The sequence below is a fragment of the Rhinolophus hipposideros genome (genome assembly GCF_964194185.1).
Source record: "Rhinolophus hipposideros genome assembly, chromosome: 18".
Classification (NCBI taxonomy): domain Eukaryota; kingdom Metazoa; phylum Chordata; class Mammalia; order Chiroptera; family Rhinolophidae; genus Rhinolophus; species Rhinolophus hipposideros.
Genome location: NC_138064.1, coordinates 31524495 through 31547877, shown reverse-complemented (window position 1 = coordinate 31547877; position 23383 = coordinate 31524495). Strand labels below are relative to the sequence as shown.

The 23383-nt window shown below is 36.1% G+C and overlaps 1 protein-coding gene across 9 annotated transcripts in view; it reads left to right on the top strand.

The window, feature by feature from the left end:
• PPP1R9A (protein phosphatase 1 regulatory subunit 9A) overlaps nt 1-23383 on the top strand; it is a 266446-nt gene that overhangs the window by 120981 nt on the left and 122082 nt on the right. For all 9 annotated transcript variants that reach the window (XM_081080102.1, XM_081080106.1, XM_081080108.1 and 6 more), the window contains one exon: nt 19552-19684. In XM_081080102.1, the coding sequence (XP_080936228.1) occupies nt 19552-19684 (133 nt within the window). The remainder of the gene's footprint in view (nt 1-19551; nt 19685-23383) is intronic.

Here is a 23383-nt window from a genome sequence, read left to right as displayed (position 1 = left end):
TCATGGTCCACCTAATGGTCTCTGTGGAAATTTTTCAATACTTTTTGATAGAGGCTGATTGATACATCTATTTACATTATACACAGTAAGAAAGGAATGGGACGGGCCAGAGGTGGAACGGGCCCACCCACCAGAGGACCAGCTTTTCCTTGCCTGTGTCTGACACGACTTTTTCATTAAGGGCTGGCTCTGTGTGGTGCATTTTTATGCTTCCTTTAGCTGCTGCCAGAATCTTGGTGCCCTAAATGCCAGAGCTCGCAGTAGAAGCCAGCAGGGCAGCCCGGACAAGGAGGAAGATTCCTTTGTTCATGTTGCCAGCTTATCTAGAAAACTTGAACAACTGTTTAAGTGAATGAATGGAGCACCTACTCAAGGGAGTTTAGTTGCAGAATTTCCAAACGAACTGAATGTATCAGTCTCCCTCAGAAGGCATTTCCATCAGCAAACATCTGTTGAGTAGGTGCCCTGCGTAAAGCATAGTATCAAGTGCAGCGGGGAATAAGACACCAGTCTTATGTGGAAGATGCCAGATAGTGATAAGATTTAAACACATACAATAGTATTAGCAAAAGGCATGATATATGAAGTAGATGATTGGTAGAGGACTCAAGGAGTTCTGGAGAAGAAGGGAGTGCTTGAATGTTGGAGGATATGGTCATGATGAACCTCCAAAATATTCAACAAATTGAGTCCTGTATTTTGAAGCAGTATGTTTTGGTTTCTTCCAAAATGAAAGGGTGAGGCACAATTTTTCTTTGTATTAAACTTTGCTTCTAAGTGCTTTGGCCATGTCAAATTGCATCATGAGAGGCAAATGGGCATCTGAGTACGTCACATTTAGGATACAGGGCACACACGTGTACCCTCCCAATGTTAGTATGGCAGATGGAGATGACATGGGAACAGATTTTGGTGGACTTGAGCTCTTACACACTGGATTGTGTGTTTTTGTCTTGAGAGAGGACAGGCACCGTCAAATGAAGTTTCTCATTGGATGGACCACTATGACCGGAACGCAAAACTGTAAAAGTGACTGCTGGATTTTAATCATCAAAACTGCCACATTGTGGGACATTAGGGTCTTAAATGACCCCAAGTTACTTAGGGGCAGATGGTGCACTCAGGGCTACAAAGGGAGCAAACTACTTTTATATATTTACATATTTAAATTAACTGTCTAACCACCATTGAAATACTTTAAAATTCTTCCTGTCAGCTTCTCATTTCAACCAGAGAACCCAATATGTGATATTATTGTATCTCTCATATGATATACTTTCATAACTGATAAAGCTAATTACCCTTGACTGCCCTATTCCTGCCAATACGGTTTTTATATTAGCATTTCAAAATACATTTTAAAAGTATCAGTTCTACCAAACCAAGTCTTGTCAATTACACTAATCTGATCAAAAGTGGAGAATTATAAAATTTCTTGCTGGGAGCTAACTGGCCCCCAAAAAAGGAGGGTAGTGGTCTTTTTTCATATTATTTACAATAGGATATAAAATTAATTTTAATAATATTCTTTTGTAATACTTGATCCCTGACATACGTAATCATTCAGACCATGTTATTAAGTCACCTCTCCTAGAATATAGCCTTGCAAATGACTATTTGCTAACTGGGTATTGTAAAGGCTTATTTAGCTAATGGATGACCACTAAAGATCATCCCCAACTTTACATATGGGAAGACGTCTTTGTTTTGAAGTTGTAAGTTTTATTTTAAAGCTTTTCATGATATACATGGGCCCCCTTTTGCCTTTTGAAGGTCACTTTTCTTTTGTTTAGAAGCAGTTCTGATTTAAGATACTGGCGTGCAGGGAGTCACGCGGGTTCTCAGCTCCCGCTCCCCACATAAGAATGCAGGATATGGTGAGGCTAAAAAGGAACACCCACGGAGCCATAAGTAGGGGAGTCATATCACTATAGTCTCACTGGCGGCATCCGCCTGTCTGCAATCCGCTCTTACTAGCCCCCATTTTCTGCTAGCATAGCCACGGCAGTTATATTAATGGCCAATGGCTCACTGGTTACAGCTGACGGCCAACTAGCCACAGCTGATGGCCATCCAATCACAGTTGATGGCCATTTACTACCTGAGCCAGCACCTTTCTATGTGAGGCCGAGAGCCTGGAAACTGCTTTCTGGGGCTCTGTCCCCACAGGTACCATCCAAATATGGATCATTGCCAATGAGAAAAGACACATTGCTTTTAAAACAGTGTGTTGTTCACAGGTGATGCTGATTATGGGGAACATTTCACAATGTGTATGTACATCAAAACATTGTGTTGCTAAACAGTTACATCATGTAGTTAAATAGGTATAATCTTTGTTAAGTAGACTTCAATAAAGCGGGATAATACAATAAAATTTATTTTGTAAAACAAAACCAGTAGGTGATAGAAAGATGAATAAGACTATCCCTGTTCCCCAAAGGAGCCGACAGTTTATTCGAGTAGAAAATGTGGTCACAGATTAATACAGCATAGAGCAGAATGTGATCAATTCTATAGAAGAGGCCCAAAAAGGATGAAAAAAAGCTTTTCAAACATGTAACAAAGTAGTGCTAGGTAAAGGCGGTACATGTAGGCTGGAGTCAGATCTTGGAGAACTTTGCTGTCCTTCTGAAATAGTTGAACTTATTTTTGAGGGAATGGAGAATGCTAGGAGGTTTTTTAGTGTCCCTCCCATTTCACCCCCATCAGAAAGGAATACATGGTCCTTGTACGAAATTGGAAAATACAAAAAGGTTGTGCAGAAGCAATGGAATATCACTTCTAAATTGACTCTCTTTCTGTTCCCCACCCCAACCTCATCTCCCAGGTCTGTTCCTGACCCACAGTGCCACGAATAGAACTCTTTAAGAAGGGTACTTCGACGTGGAGTATAATAAGTTGTAGGAGAGCAGAGTGCAATGAATGTGTTGCAGGATAATTCAGTTATTAGGGATCTGAGCAGTCGGGAATAGGAAGCAATGAGAACAAGAATCCTTGTCAAGATAGAATCCACAGGAGATTTTGACTAATTTTAAGTGGGTGTGTATGGGGAAAGGAAGAGGAAGATTTGTTATATAACCGACTGCTTTTTCAAAGGACCAGTTGTTTTCAAACGGGAGAGATCTTACAGGAGGTAGGGGACGGAAGACACACCGTCTTGTTTGGGGGCACTTCGAGGTGCTCTGAAGGCACTGAACGGGTTCAAATGCGTAGACGGTCTCGATGGAATCAGGGATCCAAGTAGCAGTGGTTATTGCATCCTTTTCTCTGTTTATAGAGCATTCACCTACTTTTAACGAGTCACCATTTAGCTTTGCTGGTATCTTCTTTTTTATGGACATTTTCTGAGGTTGTGGAGACAATTAATTTAAGAAGCACAGCAGTTCACAGGGTGTTTACAGTCATCATTTCTGTTACAAGATATATGAGGTCAAAGTCAGGGTGATTCAATGGTCAGTGATCCCCAGATTTGACCATTAATCCTATGGTAATGGACGTGATGGCAGCTTTCACCTCAAACACACCAAGACTAATGTGACAGCACGGTCTTCCACATGTTTTGACAAAGATTGCTGATTATCATGTTTCCTGTAAAGTACTCCTGCCCTTTAGGTTTTGCCTATAAATAAAGGAGGCATGAGACAGATACCGTTTGTAGATTTAATGTATGTTGACATTTTTAATGATGATCCGGAATTGGTCAATTACATTTGACTATGGTTCTTAGAGAAGTCTAAATGGAAGGGACAGTTTGTTTCTAACAAAGCCGAGTCTTTCTTGCTTTGTGGGGTAACATGATTAATTTTAACATTGGATCACAGCTGCCCAGAAAAGTTCCTCTTGCATCTAGTCTGAGGTTTACAAGCCCAGCCTTGTAGGGTAGTGTCAGTGTCCTCATGTATATATGCATTCCCTAACAATTGGTTATTGTGTGTCAGCCTTGTTTTTCTGTTTTGCAGTTTTTTCCACCATGTGATGTCTAGCCTCAGCTTGCAGAGTTTAAAACTTAGGCGTATTTTACTCATGACCTTTACAAACATTAAAATTTTCAGTTGGCTATGTAGGTTTCAGTTGGTGCTAGAAATCCTTGCTAAAACAAGGTGTTTTTGTTTGTTTGTTTGTATGTTTGTTTTTAGTTTTGTCAGTATTTGAATCTGTCTGAGATTTTAGAAAATTGCGCAACCTTTGTTTTATGATTTGAGCGCTGGTACGTGGTGATAAACTTCACGAATGAATTCTCTCTTCCAGAGACCAGCAGACTACTTAAGTGCAGGATTTTAGGAAGACCTTTCCCTTTCACGATTTCTGTGTAATTTCACTCTAAAACATTACAGAAATATTCAGCAAAAGTAGGAATGAATATTCATCATTCATGGGCTCAGTAGTTTGAGAAACTTGTATTGCCTATTTTGATTTTTTGAATAGAATATAAATTAAATGGGCATTCTCTCTGTGGATTGGATTTTTAAAAAATTGTTTCTTAAGTTTTCTGTTTCTGTAGTCTCTAAATCATAACCATTTTACATCAAGACATGGTATATGCACATGTATGTGCATATGTGTGTGTTTGTTGGGAACAGAAAGTTTTAAAGTATAATGAATACTCTTGCTACTTGTAATGATGACATTTTCTATTCAATTATTTTCTATTTAACTTTTCTCAATGCTGTTCATGACCATTAGATTCTGTCATCCCCTTAAATGTCACAGTCACCACTTCAGAAGCCACTGCTCTAAATAATCATACTTTGTCCTACAATGAAGACTTGAAGTGTTGGTGTATCAGTTAGGGCTTGACCAGGGAAACTGAACCAGCAGGAGATAGATATTACGAGACTTACTGCAAGGAATTGGCTTATGGAAAGGTAAGGGCTGGGTGTGCAATTCTTCTGAAATCTAAATGGCAGGCCATGAAGATGAGAGAGAGGATGGAGCTCTGCAACAAGTTGAAGCTACAAAATGTCTTCTACCTCCTAGAAGCCTTAGCTCTGCTCTTAAGGCCTTTGAATCAGGCCCACCCAAATTAACCTTGGTAATCTTCCTTAAAGTCAACTGACTTTAGGCTTTATTTAATTGCCTTTACAAACTACCTTACAGCAATGCCTAGATTAGTGTTTGACTAAATAACAGGAGGCTGTAGCCTAGTCAAGTTGACCATAAAAGGCCATCGCAGTTGGTGTGTTGGGTCATCAACCCCTTTAACCAAAGGAGTAGGAATCATTAGTTCACCCACCACTAAGATGCTTTATATTACATTAGTTGCTTCCACTATACTAAAGTTGTGCTTCCTGAGATTCTCACCCACTTGTTTGGCTCTTAATTCAGCCTCTCTTATATTTTTGCATTTTCTTCTACCACTCTGGGTAAATGTACAGTTTCTGGAAGTTTTACAGAGTGCCTAGTTGAGGAGCCCCTCGGCCTTTAACCCATACTGTTACTTTTGATAAGCTCCTTGAACACATGGTCAAGTTCTTTTCAAGGCTGTTTTACTCTGTTTCCAGGCAAAATCATGGGCCTGGGTGCTCTTCCCAAGGTTTTCATGATGTCCCTTAGCCCTCCCTTCAGAGGTCACCTTTGGGTGCTTGGCATGGGAGAGTAAACTATACCTGAGGAACTTCTATGCCCTAAGAATGTCTTACGTTCCTTTCTCAGCCTCAAGAGAAGCTGTGGCTAGTGTCCCCATTCTCCTCTTTAACCTCCCTACCCTCACATGCTATAGTACTCCCCTCCAACTATTTTCCTGTTTAGACAATTCAGAATACTCTCCCTCCCTGGGCCTTTAGAAACACAGTGTTGGCACTGGTAGTGAAAGAAAAAGTGAATACCAACTGCTAAGACAAATGCTAGAACAGACTTACTAACTCATCCTGTTGCATCTGTATAAGAGTATTAACTTCTGTGAATGAGAAGTCAATTATTTCTCTTTAGGAGATGATCACATTCCTCCCCCCCCCCCGCCAAAAGGTGCCAATTGGTGCTAATTAGTTCAATTTCTGTGATGGTTGGTGACACCTGTCCAGTGGGAGCTGGACCAAGGCCACCGATTTATTTCGTGCTGGCCACCAGTTGTCAGTTTGTAAAGCATATGTCTCCAATTTAAACCAAAAGTCTGACTGAACTAAAGATAACATTGCTAATTTCCCATGGATATGTTTAATTGTTTATAGCAATTTGAAAATTACTGTGAAAAACATGAACATCAGTGGAATTGCCCAGTTTTCTGTTAAACTGTCTACTGGAAAAAACTCACTAATTTGGGCTTCACTATTTTAGAATTTGTCCAAATTTAGAATGAGCTATGGTTATATTTATTTATGATACAATTTCTTCCTGATTACTTTAGTGGCATAAACTGTTTTCTAAGGAGATTTTAAACTCACTTTTAAAACTTTTCAATTGCTTTAACAGGATATATTTATAGATAAATGATACTAATTATAATTGAATTCTAATTTTGTCAAAAATATCAATGGCCTGGCTTGGCTCATGGGACTTTCCTAAAACCTCTCAAAGATTCACAAACTCCAAACAAGCAGCATCTGGCTTCGGTGTGTCCCTTACATCATGCTAAGCAGCCCTGCGCCTGGCACTTGTGGCAGCCAGCCCCAGTTCGCAGCTTGGCCTCTCCCAGGCACCTCCAAGTGCAGCACAAATGGCAGCCATCTGCAGATCACTTTGTAGCTCATACCAAGTGGCCCTATGCAGGGCATAGGCAGCGGCTGACCTTGGCCAGCAACAGAGCCCCTCCCAAGAGTCCCCAGAACCAACACACCTGGTGGCCAGCTTCAGACCACACCAGAATACCACCCAACACCTCCACAAATGACACACCCAAGAGGCAGACAGGGCAGGCACCAGAGCTCTGCTAAAGCAAACCCAGCTCTGTAGTATCAACCGTGCACAACACTGTAGCTCCTCCACTGTAGTTATGGCCAGTTCTCACAACAAATCAGAGTGAGGGTCAATTCCTCCCATTGACATGCAGGAATTGACCAAGGCTCAAATACAACCAAGGCTCAAGTACAACAGTAGGGCACATACAACCTACACAGGGACACACCTGCAGCACCTAGCTCAGGTCCCCAGGGAGACCGAGCCACTGGGCTCCACAGGACACCTACTACATAAGGCCACTCTACTAAGGCAGGGAGGAATAGTAGCCCTACCTAATATATAGAAACAAACACAGGGAGGCAGCCAAAATTGGGAGATAAAGAAATATATCCCAAATGAAAGAACAGAATAAAGCTCCATAAAAAGAACTAAACAAAATGGAGACAAGCAATCTTCCAGACACAGAGTTCAAAACACTGGTTACAGGGATGCTCAGTAATCTCAGTGAGAACTTCAAGAAACATATAGGAAAGATAAAAATGGAAATATAAAACATAAAAAAAGAACCAGTGGGAAATTAAGAATACAATAACTGAAATAACGAATATAGTAGAGGGAATTAACAGTAGATTAGATGAAGCAGAGGATGGAATCAGCAATTTGCAAGATAAGGTAGCATAAAAAACCCAATCAGAACAGCAAAAAAAAAAAAAGAATCCAAAAAAAACGAGGATAGTTTAATGGGCCTCGAGCACAATATCAAGCATACCAAGATCTGCATCAGAGGGTTTACCAGAATGAGACGAGAGAAAGCAAGGAATTGAAAACCTATTTGAAGAAATAATCATGGAAAACTTCCCTAACCTGGAGAAGATATTAGACATACAAGCCTAGGAAGCACAGAGAGTCTCCCAAGAAAATGAAACAAAAGAGGCCCTCACCAAGACACATCATAATTAAAATGACAAAGGTTAAAGACAAAGAGAGCAACAAGAGAAAAGCAATTAGTTACCTATAAGGGAGCTCCCATAAGACTGTCAGCTGATTTCTTAAGAAAAACTTTGCAGGCCAGAAGGGATTGGCAGAAGTATTCAAAATGATGAAAAGGACCTACAGCCAAGATTACTCTATAGCAAAGCTATCATTTAGAATCAAAGGACAGATAAAGAACTTCCCAGTCAAGAAAAAGCTAAAGGGGTTCATCACCACCAAACCAGTATTGCAGGAAATGTGAAAGGGACTTCTTTAAGAAGAAGAAGGAAATAAAAAGATAAAAAATATGAATAATAAAATGGCAATAACTACACATCTATTAAAAGTTACTTAAATGTAAATGGTTAAATGCTCAACTTAAAAGACATAGGAGGGCTGAATGGATAAGAAAACAAAACCCTTACATATGCTGCCTACAAGAGACTCACTTCAGATGGAAAGACACACAGAGTGAAAGTAAAGGGATGGAAAAAAATAAAAAAGACCTGGAGTAGCAATACTTATATCAGATAAAATTACTTTAAAACAAAGGCTATAAACAGAGAGAAAAAAGGACCCAATTATCCCACTATAGGTATTTATCCAAAGAAACCCAAAACACTACTTCAAAGAGACATATGCATCTATATTTTCATTGCAGCATTATTTACAATAGGCAAGCTATGGAGACAACCTAGGTGTCCATCAATGAATGAATAGATAAAGAAGAGGTGGTACATATATACAATGGAGTATTACTCAGCCATAAAATAAGAATGAAACTTTGCCTTCTGCAACATGAATGGACCTAGAGGGTATTGTGCTGAGTGGAATAAGTCAGATAGAGAAAGACAGATGTCATATGATTTCACTTATGTGTAGAATCTAGAGAACAGGATAAACGAACAAACAAAGCAGAAACAAGCTCACAGGTACAGAGAGCATTTTGATGTTTGCCAGGTGAGGGGGCAGGGTTGGGCAGATTGATGAAGGTAGGGAGAGGTCTAAGAGGTACAAATTGGTAGTTACAAAATAGTCATATAGTATGGGGGACATAATCAGTAGTATTGCAATAACTGGTGTCATATGGGTTCTGGTTTATTGGGGTGATCATTTAGTAAGTTTTATAAATATCTAATCACTATGTTTTGCATGTGAAACTAATAGTACTATATGTCAACTAATTGAAAAATAAAAAAATAAAATAATAAAATTTCAAGTACTTTTGCAACACATATTTGCAGATAAATGATACTACTTATAATTGAATTCTATTTTGTCAAAATGAAGATATGTAGATCTAATCTAATAAAAAGATCTAATCTTTTTATTTCATTGATAACTTATGTATATTTGACCTTAATAAAACTCCACTTATTTTGAAATATTCTTTCATTAAATGTCTTCATAAATATTATATAACTTAACACAGAGTCAACCACAGCTATTCTAAATTTGAAGAGTTTACATCCTATCTATAAATATGAAGGGGTTGGTGCCATCAATAATACAAAAATATTTGATTTTATCATGGGTTTTGTATACATTCTACAAATATGTCTGGGAATATGCACATTGACTCCAAATTTAAAAAAAAACACTCAAGATATGATTATCTTTGTCAGAAGTCAAAAGACTAGATTTTAGAGCACAGAATATTTTATTTTAAGGGATTCATGATGGTTAATTTTATTTGTCAAGTTGGCTGTGCCATGGTGCCCAGATTTTTGGTCAGACATTATTTTAGCTATCTCTGGGAGGGCGATTTTAAATGAATTTAACATTTAAATTGGTGGATTTTGAATAAAGCAAATTGCCCTCTATCCTGAGAGTAGGCCTCATACAACTAATTGAAGGTCTTAATAGAAAAAGACTGACCGTCAGTGAAGAAGAGGGAATTCTGTCAGCCAACCGCCTTTGGACTTGAACTGCATCAACTTTTCCCCGGGTCTCCAGCCTGCTGGCCTACCTTGCATATTTTGTATTTCAGCGTGTATAACTCTGTGAGCCAATTCTTTCAAATAAATCTAGTTTACTACAAATACAAATGTAATACCATATATAAAATATATGTATATATATGCCATATTCTCTTGGTTCTGTTTCTTTGGAGAACCCTGATAAATACAGGTTTCATTTTGCTGCCTTTTGAGGACATCTGCTCTCTACCTCCCATTCTGTAGAGTATGTTTGCTTTTTCACTTCCTATTGTTTAGTTATCTACGAAATCACTAGGCTTACAATCAGCGAAATATACCTTTTGTCCTTATAGACTGTCTTCATTAATTATCTTTACATACACCATGTATATTGTTCTCTGAGCTTCAAATTTCTTATGTAAAAATAGAAAAGTGGGCACTCTCTTTTTCTGCCTTACTGAATCAGTTGGCACAAGAGTAAAAGACAGTTTTGGTAAAATTTTATAATCTTTGTAATAGACTTCCAATGACTTCAGCATATACATCACAATATTTATGGATATAACTTTGTTTTAGGAGCCTTCAATTAGCATTCCAGGTACACCAATCATGAATCCTCACTCTAGGATTAGTTAATTAGTATTTGAAAGACACTAATTAGAAGTCTACACTCCAGAGATAGGTACTTTAAATCTGTACAAGAAAGTTTCTTAAGGATGTTACAAATAATTGGTAAAATGAGTGTTGTTGAAAATCTGTGGATTGGCCTTAGAAATATTATATGTTAATGGCTTTGAGTCAGAGAAGACCAGCAGGCTAATGGCTTTTGGAGTAACATCTTAAGTCTAGTACTCATTTGGTCTTGTTTTCTGATACGTAGGATTTTGTTGAGTGGTCCCATTGGAAGGTTAGACACATTATACTGTACAATATTGTTATTACTGCTTTAAGTACACGTTCATGCAGGTTGCTGGAGTACCTTAAGGATAGACATCTGGGATTTGACAGAGCTTACAAGATAGAGCTGTGGGTCTGTTTTTGCACCTTCCTGTTCATCACTGTTTTTATATGCAGCAGAAAGCCCTCACCTATTTAGAATCTGTGGAGACTATCCATGGTAATCCCCCAAAGCCTGATAGCTGTGAACTCTGGTTTAGCTTACATCAGTTTGCAACAAGAGCCCAACATGTTCCCTGGCACACACGAGGCAGTAACCAACTGTCTGTCATTCTTACTGTCATAAATCAGTGAACTGGCTTTGGTTCTGGGGGAAGAACAGGAAAGATGAACTTACACATTGTTCTGAGGCTGTCAGGATCCTCCTTTCTCAGCATGGTTTATCACCAAATTTCTTTTTTTAAAACTTCAAGATGTAGACTATCTTCTTCATGCTTTCTCTTAGTCTCAATTTGGTGTCTCTTTAGCAGAGCCACTAAAATCATGTGAAGGTGAGTTAGAATTCTGCCAATGAAACTTGTGATAAGTGGGACCTGTTCATGGAAACATATGAATTCTTGGCACGCTATGGAGCCATCGTCCAGGAGCACGCTATGCCAAGCCATCGTCTGCAACACAGTTTACTAGAACCTGACACATTTTCCATCTTTGATGTGTCAGGAAGATGAAGCGAAACCCTGATGACAGGCGGAACTGCAGCTTTGGGGAAGCATTGTGGGAGATTCCTTCCAGTTAATATTACAGAAAATCCTGAATTTATTTTGACCTCCGTTGATTAAAGAAAATGTGTTGTAAGGAAGGAAATAAGATTTTTTTTCTTATTTTTGAAAAAATGTTGCTGTTGTTCTGAAAAAGTATTGCAGCTCAAACTACTAGAAATGTGGAAAGGAATGATTCTAGTTGAAATCTTATATTAAGCAAATTTTAACTTTATTTTTCATACCCTAGGGTTACTGGGTCAGAAATGTCATTGCTAACTGTTGTAAACCTGTTACCCCTAAAAGACCGTCTCTGCTGCTAAGCAAGGGACAAAGTCTTGTTTTGTTTCTTTTGATCAAGGAACAGAATATCCCTTGTTGGTTCTGAAACAAGAAGTCTTAAATTTAAATATATGTTTGTTTGCTTTTCTCAGTCAAATAACACAGGAGCAATGTGAAGGTGACTGAACTAAATACAGAGGGTGTCAAAAAAAAATGTGTACACATGTTAAGAAAGAAAAAAAACCGTGTTAAAATTGTAATACTCAATATAAACCAATAACAAAAGATGAAGGCAAGTCATGTGTATACATTTTTTTGGCATCCCCGGTATATATATATGGTCCAGGATGCTGTTGGCCTTGAAGAGTTTTTTTGTGGTGCAGTAATATTATGATGGTGCTCGATTATTATTTGATTAATTATCCATATTTTTGCAAAGCAATTGCAGCAATATAAATAAAAATGGTAGAACTATTGTAAGGATATTGAAAGAATCAAGACCCTATTGATGAAAGAAGCAGTATTTACCTTGGTAAATTTTCCTTTCATCTCTGAGCTTCTTTCTGGTCAAAGCAAAAACAAAGTATGGCAGGTGGTGGTGAGCCATTGTATAATGACAGTGCATGGCGCTGGACACAGGTAGGGAGCTGGCAGGCCAAACTGCATTTTAATATCGAGTTAGATTTTTGTTTCAAAAGCGTTAAGCATCATAGTGGATGAAATATTCAAAACATTTATAAGCAAGAGTGTGAGGTGAGTGTATGTGTCTGGGGAAATAGTATCTCATATTAGTCTGGAAAGCTTTCCCTCCCCCCACGTTGAACCAACCGCGATTACATGGATTATCTCATCTCATTTCAAAACAACTTTACCGGGTTGGTATTATTATTATAGCCATTTTGAAAATAAGGAAATAGGCTTAGAGTGGTTTTACAATTTGGCAGGAGTACATAGCTAGAGAATTTTGGAGGTTTTTAAACTCGATTGAAATTGAGATCCTGCCATTTGGGAAGATGGATGGATGGATGGATGGATGGATGGATGGATGTGCAATGTTCTTTTGGTTTACTGATGTATATATTGCAGAGCCTTACATGTCAGCAGAGATAGATCTTTCTAATCATTGCATAAAATTACACATTTGTATATATCATAATTAAGACATTTGTTTTCTCTAGTAGTGGACATCTAGATAATTTCCCACTTTGGGCTATTACAATAGTGCTGTAATCAACTTCCTTGAACACAAGTATTTGGGTGTACTTGCAAGTATCTCTATAAATACTTAGATGTAGCGTTATTAGGTCAAAGGCATTTACATTTAAAATCTTGGTAGCTATTCTCAAGTTATACTTTTATCCCATCATTTTCCAGAAGTATTCTTTTTCCTACATTCTCACAAAACACTGGATGTTATAGTCTTTTTTTTTTTTTTAAACCATTCTCATGGGTGAGTACATGGTATTTCCTTGTTGTAATTTACATTTGCTTAATTTTTAATGAAGTTGAGCATCTTTACATCATTTATTGAACATTAGTATTTCTTTGTTGAATTCTCAATTTCCTTACTTTTCAATTTCCTTAGTTGTATACGCCATTCTTTTTAGTCGATAGACCCTTTTATATAATACGGATACTCATATTGATATTTGGCAATGTTTTCTTCTAATACTTGACTTTTCCTATAACTTCATAATGGTGTATTTTGTTGTCTAGAAGTTTTTATTATTGATTTTTTTTAAATCTGTACAGTATTTAATTTGTACAAGTGTAGTCAAAGACGTTCGTTGAAGCAATGCATTCATTCTCTTCATTCAGCTCTACAAGATTCTGCAATTTAAAAAAGATGAAAAATGACTCCTGCTAAAAATAGTTTGAGAACTGTATCATTCATGTTTTGCAGAGTAATAAACTATATCAAAATCTCAGTAGCTTACAACACACATGTGTTCTTGAGCTTCCAGGTGTACAGGTTGGCTGCAGGTCAGTTGATTTAAGCCGGACTCTGCTGGGCTAGGCTAGATAGATTCACTTCACGCTTCCTGTCAGATCCAGGTCTCCTCCCTTTGTCTTCATTCTGGGACCTAGGCTGAAAGGCCCATTGTTGAATGCTCTTATTCATGGACCACAGGAGCTTGGGAGTTTATGTGGAAGCACAGGATGCTTTTTCAGGCTTCTGCTGACAACTTGCACACTGTTACTTTTATCCACATTCCATTGGCCGAAACAAGTCATTTATTTTACCCATCCCTAAATCAATGGAGCAGGAAAGTATGCCCCATGCACAGGAAAAGTCTTGTGAAGTTACATGGCAAAGAGTGTGGATACATTATTCTAATACATGGAGGAAGGATCCAATCTCTGCTAGAATAATTAGCTTCAAACATTTATTATTTCTGACATGGCTTATGTGCCCTGCACAATGGTAAGCTTTTTGAAAGCATATCAAAATGTAAGCATTCAGTGCTGACCTTCCCTAATCCCCTCAAAAAGTAGAGAATGAACTCTGTTTTGTTGGTTACATTTGAAAAACAAGTTTAAAAGAAAATAAATGGATTGGTAAATGCGTAAAACAACTAACATTTGAACGTTAAGTTTAAAGCTTCCAAGTGTAATCTTTAGGTTAAACAATCACCTACACCACAAAATGGTCCTCAGCCATTTTTTCTTCATTGCAGTATCATCCATAACAATTGCTAAGCCTGTAGAGTGTTTTTCTTATATTTAATTATTTTGAGAATTTGTATTAATCTACCCACCTTTATAAAATGGGCAAATTACAACTATAGCCTCTTTACATTTCATAGAGATGTTGGTAGGATTAAACAAGGTTATGTAAGTAAAGAACTTACTATACTGCCATGTACATAGTGAATGCTCAGAAAATGTCAGTCTGCCCACTTCCAAAGTTTATGTTTTGTTTTTATTTAACAACATTTTCTATGGACTGGTATTTGTTCACTAGAATTCTGGTATTATTTCTGCCTACCATGTATACAGCCTTTATATTTTCCAATTGGATGATACCATATCTAATTTAAATACATCATTTTTACAGATGAAGAAATTAATACCAGAAAATGACAGGGTATGGTTTAAATTTGCTCAGAAGAGAAGTATCAGGATTTGGATGGGAACTTTAGCACTCTAACTGCCGGCTCAGTGTGTTTTTTCTACTAGGCTTTGTATGTAGTAAATTTATGTTGCCACCCTCTCCCCCGAGTTCATACCCAAACTGCCAAAGAGAGGTACCTAATTCTCTAATACTTTCATTTCCTATTCTCATATAAAATATGTACCCATTCTAGACCTTGTTCTTTTGGGGTCCACTCTTTATGGAAGTTGACTATGGCTTCCTTAATACTCTACTCTAGTTTTCATAGAGGGCAGTGAGTGAATCTGAGTGTTTACTAAGATCTGAGTCTGTGTTACTGGCCATTTCTTATCAATCCACAAGTATAGGCTAATATACTTGTTGGCAGCAATTAGAGATGGGTTTCTAGTGGTTTTTTTTTTTTTTTGTAAAGTTCCTTTAATTTTAATAAGTTAATGTGTTTAAACAAATGGAAGTAAATAGACTTTAGCATAACCTAGTACATCTGTTTGGTTTATATTCTCAAAGCCATTTCTCTTAAATATTAGTTCACCTCGAGCATTCATTTGCCGCCAAGCGATTGATCATCATAAAATGTCCATCTATAACTCAAATTTTTAAAATTACAGTCACTTCCTAATTCTCCTGATGTTCATGTAATTCCCTCTTTTAAATGATCCGTACTACTGAACATGCATTCACTTCCTATGAATGACTATTTAGAAATGAAATATTACATACATCACAGTGATTGAACTCAAAGAAATCTCAGGGTAAAATCTATCTAATCTAATATTGTGCTAGTTAATGAACGGTGGTTTTTAAATACTTAAAATTCAATATCTTTAGGAGATTGCCTGCAATTATTTGTAGGAAGTGCATTGGGGCTGATTCAATAACAAATACTGCCTTTCTATATAGAATTTATAGAATCACCACATTTTGTAAAACATCAGTTAGTAACAATATTTTATTTTTTTTACGTGAAAGAAACGTTCAAATTGTTCCCCTAACATACTGTATGAACTGAAGTTGTATTCCAATAGGGCATGATGCCACATCACCTCATTGCTCTGGCAATGATTATAATAAAGCAGTTGGTATAGAAAAGTTAGGAAGTCTGAGTTTTGTGGTACATATTTTTAACCTAATTTTATGAATTACATAGTTTAGGAAGCAGCATTGCTTTCACTGTTTCTCTGTGAGATATAGCTAATTCTTAATGAAATCTGGAATATAAGTGGTCCATTACATGTTTGTATAGAGATTGTGTATGGACAGATAGGACATTTACCACCAGCTTTATCTTGATTTTAACTTTAACTTCTTACTTAAGATGGTATGTGACATTCACCACTACTTTCTACTTGCTGTATACAAAAAGAGTCACTCTTGTGCCACCATGGACAATGTACCATGCAGTTGATTGGACTCAAAGTGGTGACTGTATGCACATATCATATATAGCATTGATTTTTAATCAAATAGTTTGTTCGTTTCCTTTAGCATTTCAAGGATCTGTGGATTTGTAGGAAGGTCTCTCTAGCCTATTAAACATTGTCCTATATTTTTATTAATACTTTTATAACTTCCTTTTGTTCTTAACCAATCTGGAGTTTACTTTTGTTAATGGTATGAAATAGCGATATTTTTCAGATGGCTATCTTATTCTTTCCCTACTATTTATTGAATAGAAAAGTAGAAGAGTGGAACAGAGTACAAAAATAGATCTATCCTGGGGCCAAAACGATTGCCTTAATAAATGAAGTTTTATTATGTGTTTTAATAGCTGATAGGGTCTGTTTTCATCCTTATTCTTCTTTTTCAAACAACTTGTTAGCTTCCATGAAAAATGTGAGTGGGATTTTAATTTGATTGCCCAGAATTCATAAATTAAATTGGGGCAAACTGACATTTAGAGTAATTTAGGAGCATAGATGTCTTACAATATACGGATTTCAATCCAGGAACATAGAATGGCATTACACTTACTCAGGGCTTTTTGTAGTCTTCAGTTACATTTTATAGAGAAAGGTATTCTTGCACATTATAATTAGTAATTCTTGGATATTTTATAGTTCCTGATCTTTTCTGTTATATTTTCTAGAGCTTGTTGTGGTTTTTATTTTTCTATATTGGTTTTTATTCTGTTACTTTACTGAACACTTAGTATTGCTAATACTTTTTCTGTTAAATCTCTTGGATTCTCCAAATAAACAATAACTAAATCTGCAAATAGTGGGTTCTGGATTTTCTTTTTCAATTTTTAATAGGTTTTTCCTATGGGCCCACATTAATTTACCAGTCTATAAGCAAGCTGAAGATGAAAAGTATGTTACATTATTTCTTTTCTACAGAATGAAATGGTAATGTAATCATCTGATTTCTGGAGATAGTCATATATGTTGCCAGAATGTAGTCATATAGTTTTTGTTTGCTTTGATTTCAACATACCCTTAAATGAACTTTATAAACCAGTCTGATTGGGGAAGAATATTTAATAACAGAGTGTTTTGGGATCCTGAAAAAATATCAGGAAGGTGTTAATTTATTTGAAACAATTCTCTCATACTTTATACACACACAGACACACACATACATGTATATATGTATATATAGGTATATACATACAAACATATGCATACACACACATACTTACATATGTATATATACACACATATTTATATATTCACTTACTTACTATGTAGTAGCAGAATTGAGCTATGTTCCAGAATGAATATTATTTAAGTCTTTGTTCTGTAATCATGTACTTGGACCTATTAGAAGTAGATGAGTGGGAAATATTAATGGCATAATTGTCAGTCATATCTGCCAATAGTTTCCAGGACATGTAAGTTCCAGATCTGGGTAACTTTTTTTGTGTGTTGTTAACGTTTGCTCCCCTAGGCATGTTGTACTGTAGTCCACTCAACTATTGATGTTTTCCAGAAGATATAGACACACACTTTTTTTTGTCTATAGTCTTATATTTAAAATATGCATTGCCCTTCTTCTACACTCAAATATGAGTTCTTGTTTGTTTTTTAAGACTCAACTTCAATATTTTCCTCTCCGTGACATTCTTCCCTCTCTCAGGCAAACAAAAAAATCACTTGATGTATTTCTCTGTTGCATCTGTTATCACGTTATATTGTCATTGTTTATTTTGATTTCTGTGTTCCAACTCAGGTGTGAGCTACTTGAGAATGTGCCTTCTCCAATGTCTGGCATAGAGTTGGTACTCTAAATTTTTGTTGAATGAATAAATGTGAATAAGTGACTACCAAATCATATAAGGGAGGTAAAAGATCAAAAGGGCTGTGGAAGAGAAAGTCATAAATCTGACAATTTAAGAAAAATATTAGAAGGTTCTACACAAGGGGCATAGGAAGCATATTTTATGAAAAGATTAAAAAGACAGGCACAGAGCCCAGGGTTAGGAATGTGCATTGTGCTGCAGTGATGTTTATTACGGTGGAGAAATGCGGTAGAGACCAGGTGAGTGGCATGAGGCTGTGAAAACATGTTGAAAGTCAGGAAGAAAAACAAATTCATTCGGGTACAAGTCCTATAAATGGCATAATTTGAGGAAGTATATACCATTAGTAACCACACTACATCTGCTTCTATATATGCAATATGTATTCCTGGTTTATAGGTTACCATATATAGCATATAAGTGTTGCCCGTTTTCCAATAATGTGAATGTAAAGCACACCTGGACTAGCAGAGCCAGCTTTATAGGCAACAGACTTGATTTCTTTCATCTCTGACCTTCTGTTCTGCTTTCTATTTTTATTATAGGTTTTTATGTTGTTGTTTTTTTTTAAATGACTCATTCCTAGATATTAAGATTTTCGGGGTCATTGCAGAGTTTTTTCAGGCACCATTTAGTTACTTAGTAATTGTTGAATTAAATTGAAAATGGCAGTTTTTATTATACATATTAATTGGATTTGATGAAATATGTATTTCTTTTACATGTTCTTCAGTGTATTGAGGGGTTGTATACCTATTTCCAGTTACTTTTCAAATAAAACAAATATTTCAGCAGAAATAAGGACAATCAAATTTCTTATGGCTATAGCTGAAGACCACATTCAGCATTTTGAATGATTTAGGTAAAAAAGAAAGAGCTGGCAAAATCGTATTTGTTCTGCTGCTCTGAAGCTATATTTTGATAGTCATTTCATAGAAAGGTTCAATAGAATTTAATTTAGATCTACATGCAAGTAAAATGAGGGATGACAAATGGGAGCTTATCACAGCCTAATCCCGTATAGACTAGAACTCAGTTTCAGTGATTCTGTGACTGAAATATAATTGTAGTACTGACACACTATAGCATTGAGGCTTGTATGGGTCATAGCATGAATGACCCATAGCATGAAGGTTCCCGTGCTGGTGTTTGCTTAGGCAGCTTCAAGATGCGTCAGCTTAGTTTTATCAGGAACCAGCAGAGCATTGAAGTTTATATGGGTTGCCCTGATTCTATAAAAAGTAGTGAATGTTGCTATCCAAATGGATGGTGTGACTACTGTTGACCCCCAAATTATTAAAAGTGGTAGAATGACTCATACATTTTTTTAATTGGTAAGTTACGTTTGTTTTCATTCAGTTTTCTTTTTCTTAGCATCACAATTAATTTTAAAAACAAAAGTTGTTTAGATGAAATTCATCATGCTACATTTTTAACTTAGGTAGTTTTAGATACTTGGTAGATTTTTTTTTTTTTAAATTAAGAAAGCCATCTTCTGCAGATTATCATCTTTTTGTTGACCTCTTGCTTCAGGTTTTCAGCACATACTCCAATGAAGACTATGACAGAAGAAATGATGAAGTTGACCCTGTGGCTGCATCTGCCGAGTATGAACTTGAAAAGCGTGTAGAAAAGCTGGAACTTTTCCCAGTGGAACTAGAGAAAGGTATATGAGCTTTACATTGTTTATCATATTATTATATTGCTACGTTAGTAATACAGAAATGACTTTTTTTTCCTAAGTATAGCCTTTTTTCCTCCTAAGGATTGGATCAAGTTTTAATTCTCATAAAAGGTTTTACTTATTAAATTTCAAAAGTAGTGGATATGAATACTTGTATAGATGGTAGATGGGAAGCTTCTCTCTTCTCCCAACTAAAAACCATCGCTTTAGTTGGCTGGAATGGTGGCTAGGAGTAAGGAGGTGTGAGTGAAGCTTAATGCTTGGTTGGTACTCCTGCAAAGGGCTGGTACAGGTGTGAGCCTAGAGAGAGCTGTTGTAAGTGAGCTCTTGAGGAAGATGGTTGTTTTCAGTGTTTTTTTGTGTGTTTTGGGGGAGGGAGAATGGTCATGGTTAGACTCTGAATGTAGCAGATACTCGTATAGAGAATGCTGAGCCTTTAGAAAATTATGGACTTTAAAATGAAAGCAATGGAATCCTCTTCATCTACGAGGGCAAAGGACTAAAGGAGAGCAGGGAGAATGGGAGAGAGGGACTTCCTCGTGATTTCGCTCCTTGGAATCACAGCCTGCCTGCGGTAGTAACTGGGGACCCATAACACCAGAGACTGCCATGTTTATCATCACATAAGATGGGCACCTAGTGACCTAACGAACAGGGAGTTTTGGAAAAAATGAGAACAAACAGATGACAGCTCGAATAACAAAAAAAGAAACAAAACCAAATAAGGATATTCAAGTATGGCTTTTAAAAGATATTCTTAATCAAATTAACAGTAACGACAACAACAACAAACGCTGATCTTAAAAATAAAAATTTCAGTAGAGGAACTGAAGAGGAAAGGACAGTTATTGTTGAGATCAAATTGGTAACCTAGAAGTTCAAGCATAAGAAATGTCCCAAACTAATTCTCAAATGACCGAGCTAAAATTCAAGAAAAATCATGAAAAAGACTCAACATGTAAATTGTAGGTAACAAAATGGGAAATGACAGTAGAGAATGAGACACATTAGATAAATAATAGAAGAAATTTCTCTGAGCTGAAAAAATACCTGAACCTCATATTTGAAATGGCTTAGCCAATTGTTTGCAAGGACTTAAAAAAAATTCTACATAAACATAGGCTGGGAAAAAAATCTTCAATCATAAAGTGAAAATCTTACAAAACAGCAAGACAAAATCAAAACAAACAAAGAAACAAATGTACTTGCAAAGGCAAAATTATTAAACTATTATCAGATTTCTCATTTGTAACACTGTGAGTGGGTAGACATACATATTTCACACACCACTGAGAAGAAAAAAGATGGTAATCTAAGAATCCTACATCCATCCCAGAGAACATTTACCTATCTTGGGGAAAGAAAGAAATTTGCTGTTATGTAAGAATTTAAAGAATATATTACTCACATAATTCCCAACTAGCAGGGAGGGAAAGAAATGACAAGTGACTTGTTGAAAACAGAAAATGAGGGGAAAAGAATTGAAAACCTATATGTAAGTAGTATTAAGTATAAAATTGCTTGGATGAAAAAAATATAAAGAACACCAGTCATTACACTAACTATGACTGGCTAATCATTCCCATTAAAAGACACTCTCATTTGATCTTAAGTAGAATGTAAGAGTGATGCTTACATTTTTCATTCATTTAAAAATGTAAAAATAATTCTTAGCTTATGGCCCATACAAAAACAGGTGGATTTGTCTGTGGGTCATTTTATTGCCTATAATAGCAAAAAAATTTGAACAATTATTTTTTCATCAATGATAGAAAAGGATCTATAAATTGTAGCTTACGTATTCAATAAAACATTACTCAGCAAAAAAATTAAGGAGCCACAGTTCTATGCAGCAGTATGTATGATTCTTACAACCATAAAATTGGAGGAGGGAAAAGCAAATCACATAAAAATGGTCATCCAACTCACCTACGTGTTGTGATGGGCTTTTGTTGTTGAAATGGAAAATAGATCAGAATTTATTGTTTTCTTTTAGTTTGAAAAGTTTCAAGGTTAAATTCGGGGAATCACAAGCAATGATTTTACCCTTGAATTTTTTTTGTAACACTAGAATGCATATATGTGCCAAAGTTCCTGAATAACTAAATTGTAATAGAAACCAATGTTATGTGTTACCTGGTGATTCAGTGTTGTGCTTTTCAGGATTTTTACAATGCTATTACATATTTCAAATATCATCTTCAACTAAATGGTAATTTTACAGCAAAAAAAAAAAAAAAGCAAATCACAGAAAAAGCCATTCGATATAATTTCATTTATTTCAATTCCAAAGCCAGGAAAAATTAAACAGTGTATTGTTTAGAGATATACAGATAAGTGGTTTCTAAAAATGTTAATTAAGAAAAGGAGGGAATCATGTACACAATATTTAGGATAATGATTACTGAGGGAAGAGTTATGATATCAGAGAGGGGTATATAGTGGGCTTTTTGTGTATTGCTAATATTCTGTGTCTCTGTTAGTATATGAATGTTTTATTCTTTAAGCATAATGTTTTATAAATGAATGATTTCATAAAACTTATGTTTGTATGCTATATTTCATAATAAAAGTTGAACTAGAAAGATTGAACTAGAAGAGAACCAAATGAAGTACAATTATTGTTAATTTTTTGAGGAACCACCATACTGTTTTCAATAATGGCTATACTGATTTATATGCCCATCAACAGTGCATGAGTATTCTCATTTCTCTGCATCCTCACCAACACTTGTTATCTCTTGTCTTTTTGATGGTAGCTATTCTAACAGATGTGAAGTGATACCTCTTTGTGGTTTTGATTTGCATTTCCTTGATGATTACTGATGTTGAACACCTCTTCAAGTGCCCGTTGCCTATATCTTCTTTGGAAAACTGTCTGTTCAGTTCCTCTGCCTATTTTTGAATTTTTTTTCTTGCTATTGAGTTGCATGACTTCTTGTATATTTTAGATGTTAACCCCTTATCAAATATATGATTTGCAAATATTTTCTCCCATTTCATCGGTTACCTTTTCATTCAGTTGATGGTTTCTTTGGGTGTACAGAAGCTGTTTAGTTTGATGTCATCCCACTTGGTTTATTTTTGCTTTTGTTGTCAAGTCCAAAAAGTTTACTGCCAAGACCAGTGTCAAGGAGCTACCTAAGCCCATGTTGTTGTTTGTTTGTGTTTTTTTAGGTGTTTTATGGTTTCAAGTCTTAAATTTAAGTCTTGAATGCATTTTGAGTAGAGTTTTGTGTATGATATAAGATAGAGGTCCAGTTTTATTATTTTGCTGGTGGCTGTCCAGTTTTTCCAGCACCATTTATTGAAGAGATTGTCCTTTCCCCATTGTATATTCTTGGCTCCTTTCTCATAAATTAATTGACCAAGTATACATAGGTTTTTTTCTGAACCTTCTATTCTGTTCCATTGGTCTATATGTCTGTTTTCATGGAAGTACCATACTGTTTTGATTACTATAACTTTGTAATATGGTTTGAAGTCAGGATATGTGATGCATCCAGATTTGTTCATCTTTGTCAAGATTATTTTGCCTATCCAGGGTCTTTTGTGTTTCCATGCAAATTTTAGGATTGTTTGTCCTATTTCTGTGAAAAATGCCATTGGAATTTTGATAGGGATCATATGGAATCTATAGATTGCTTTGGGTAGTATGGACATTTTAATGTATTCTTTGAA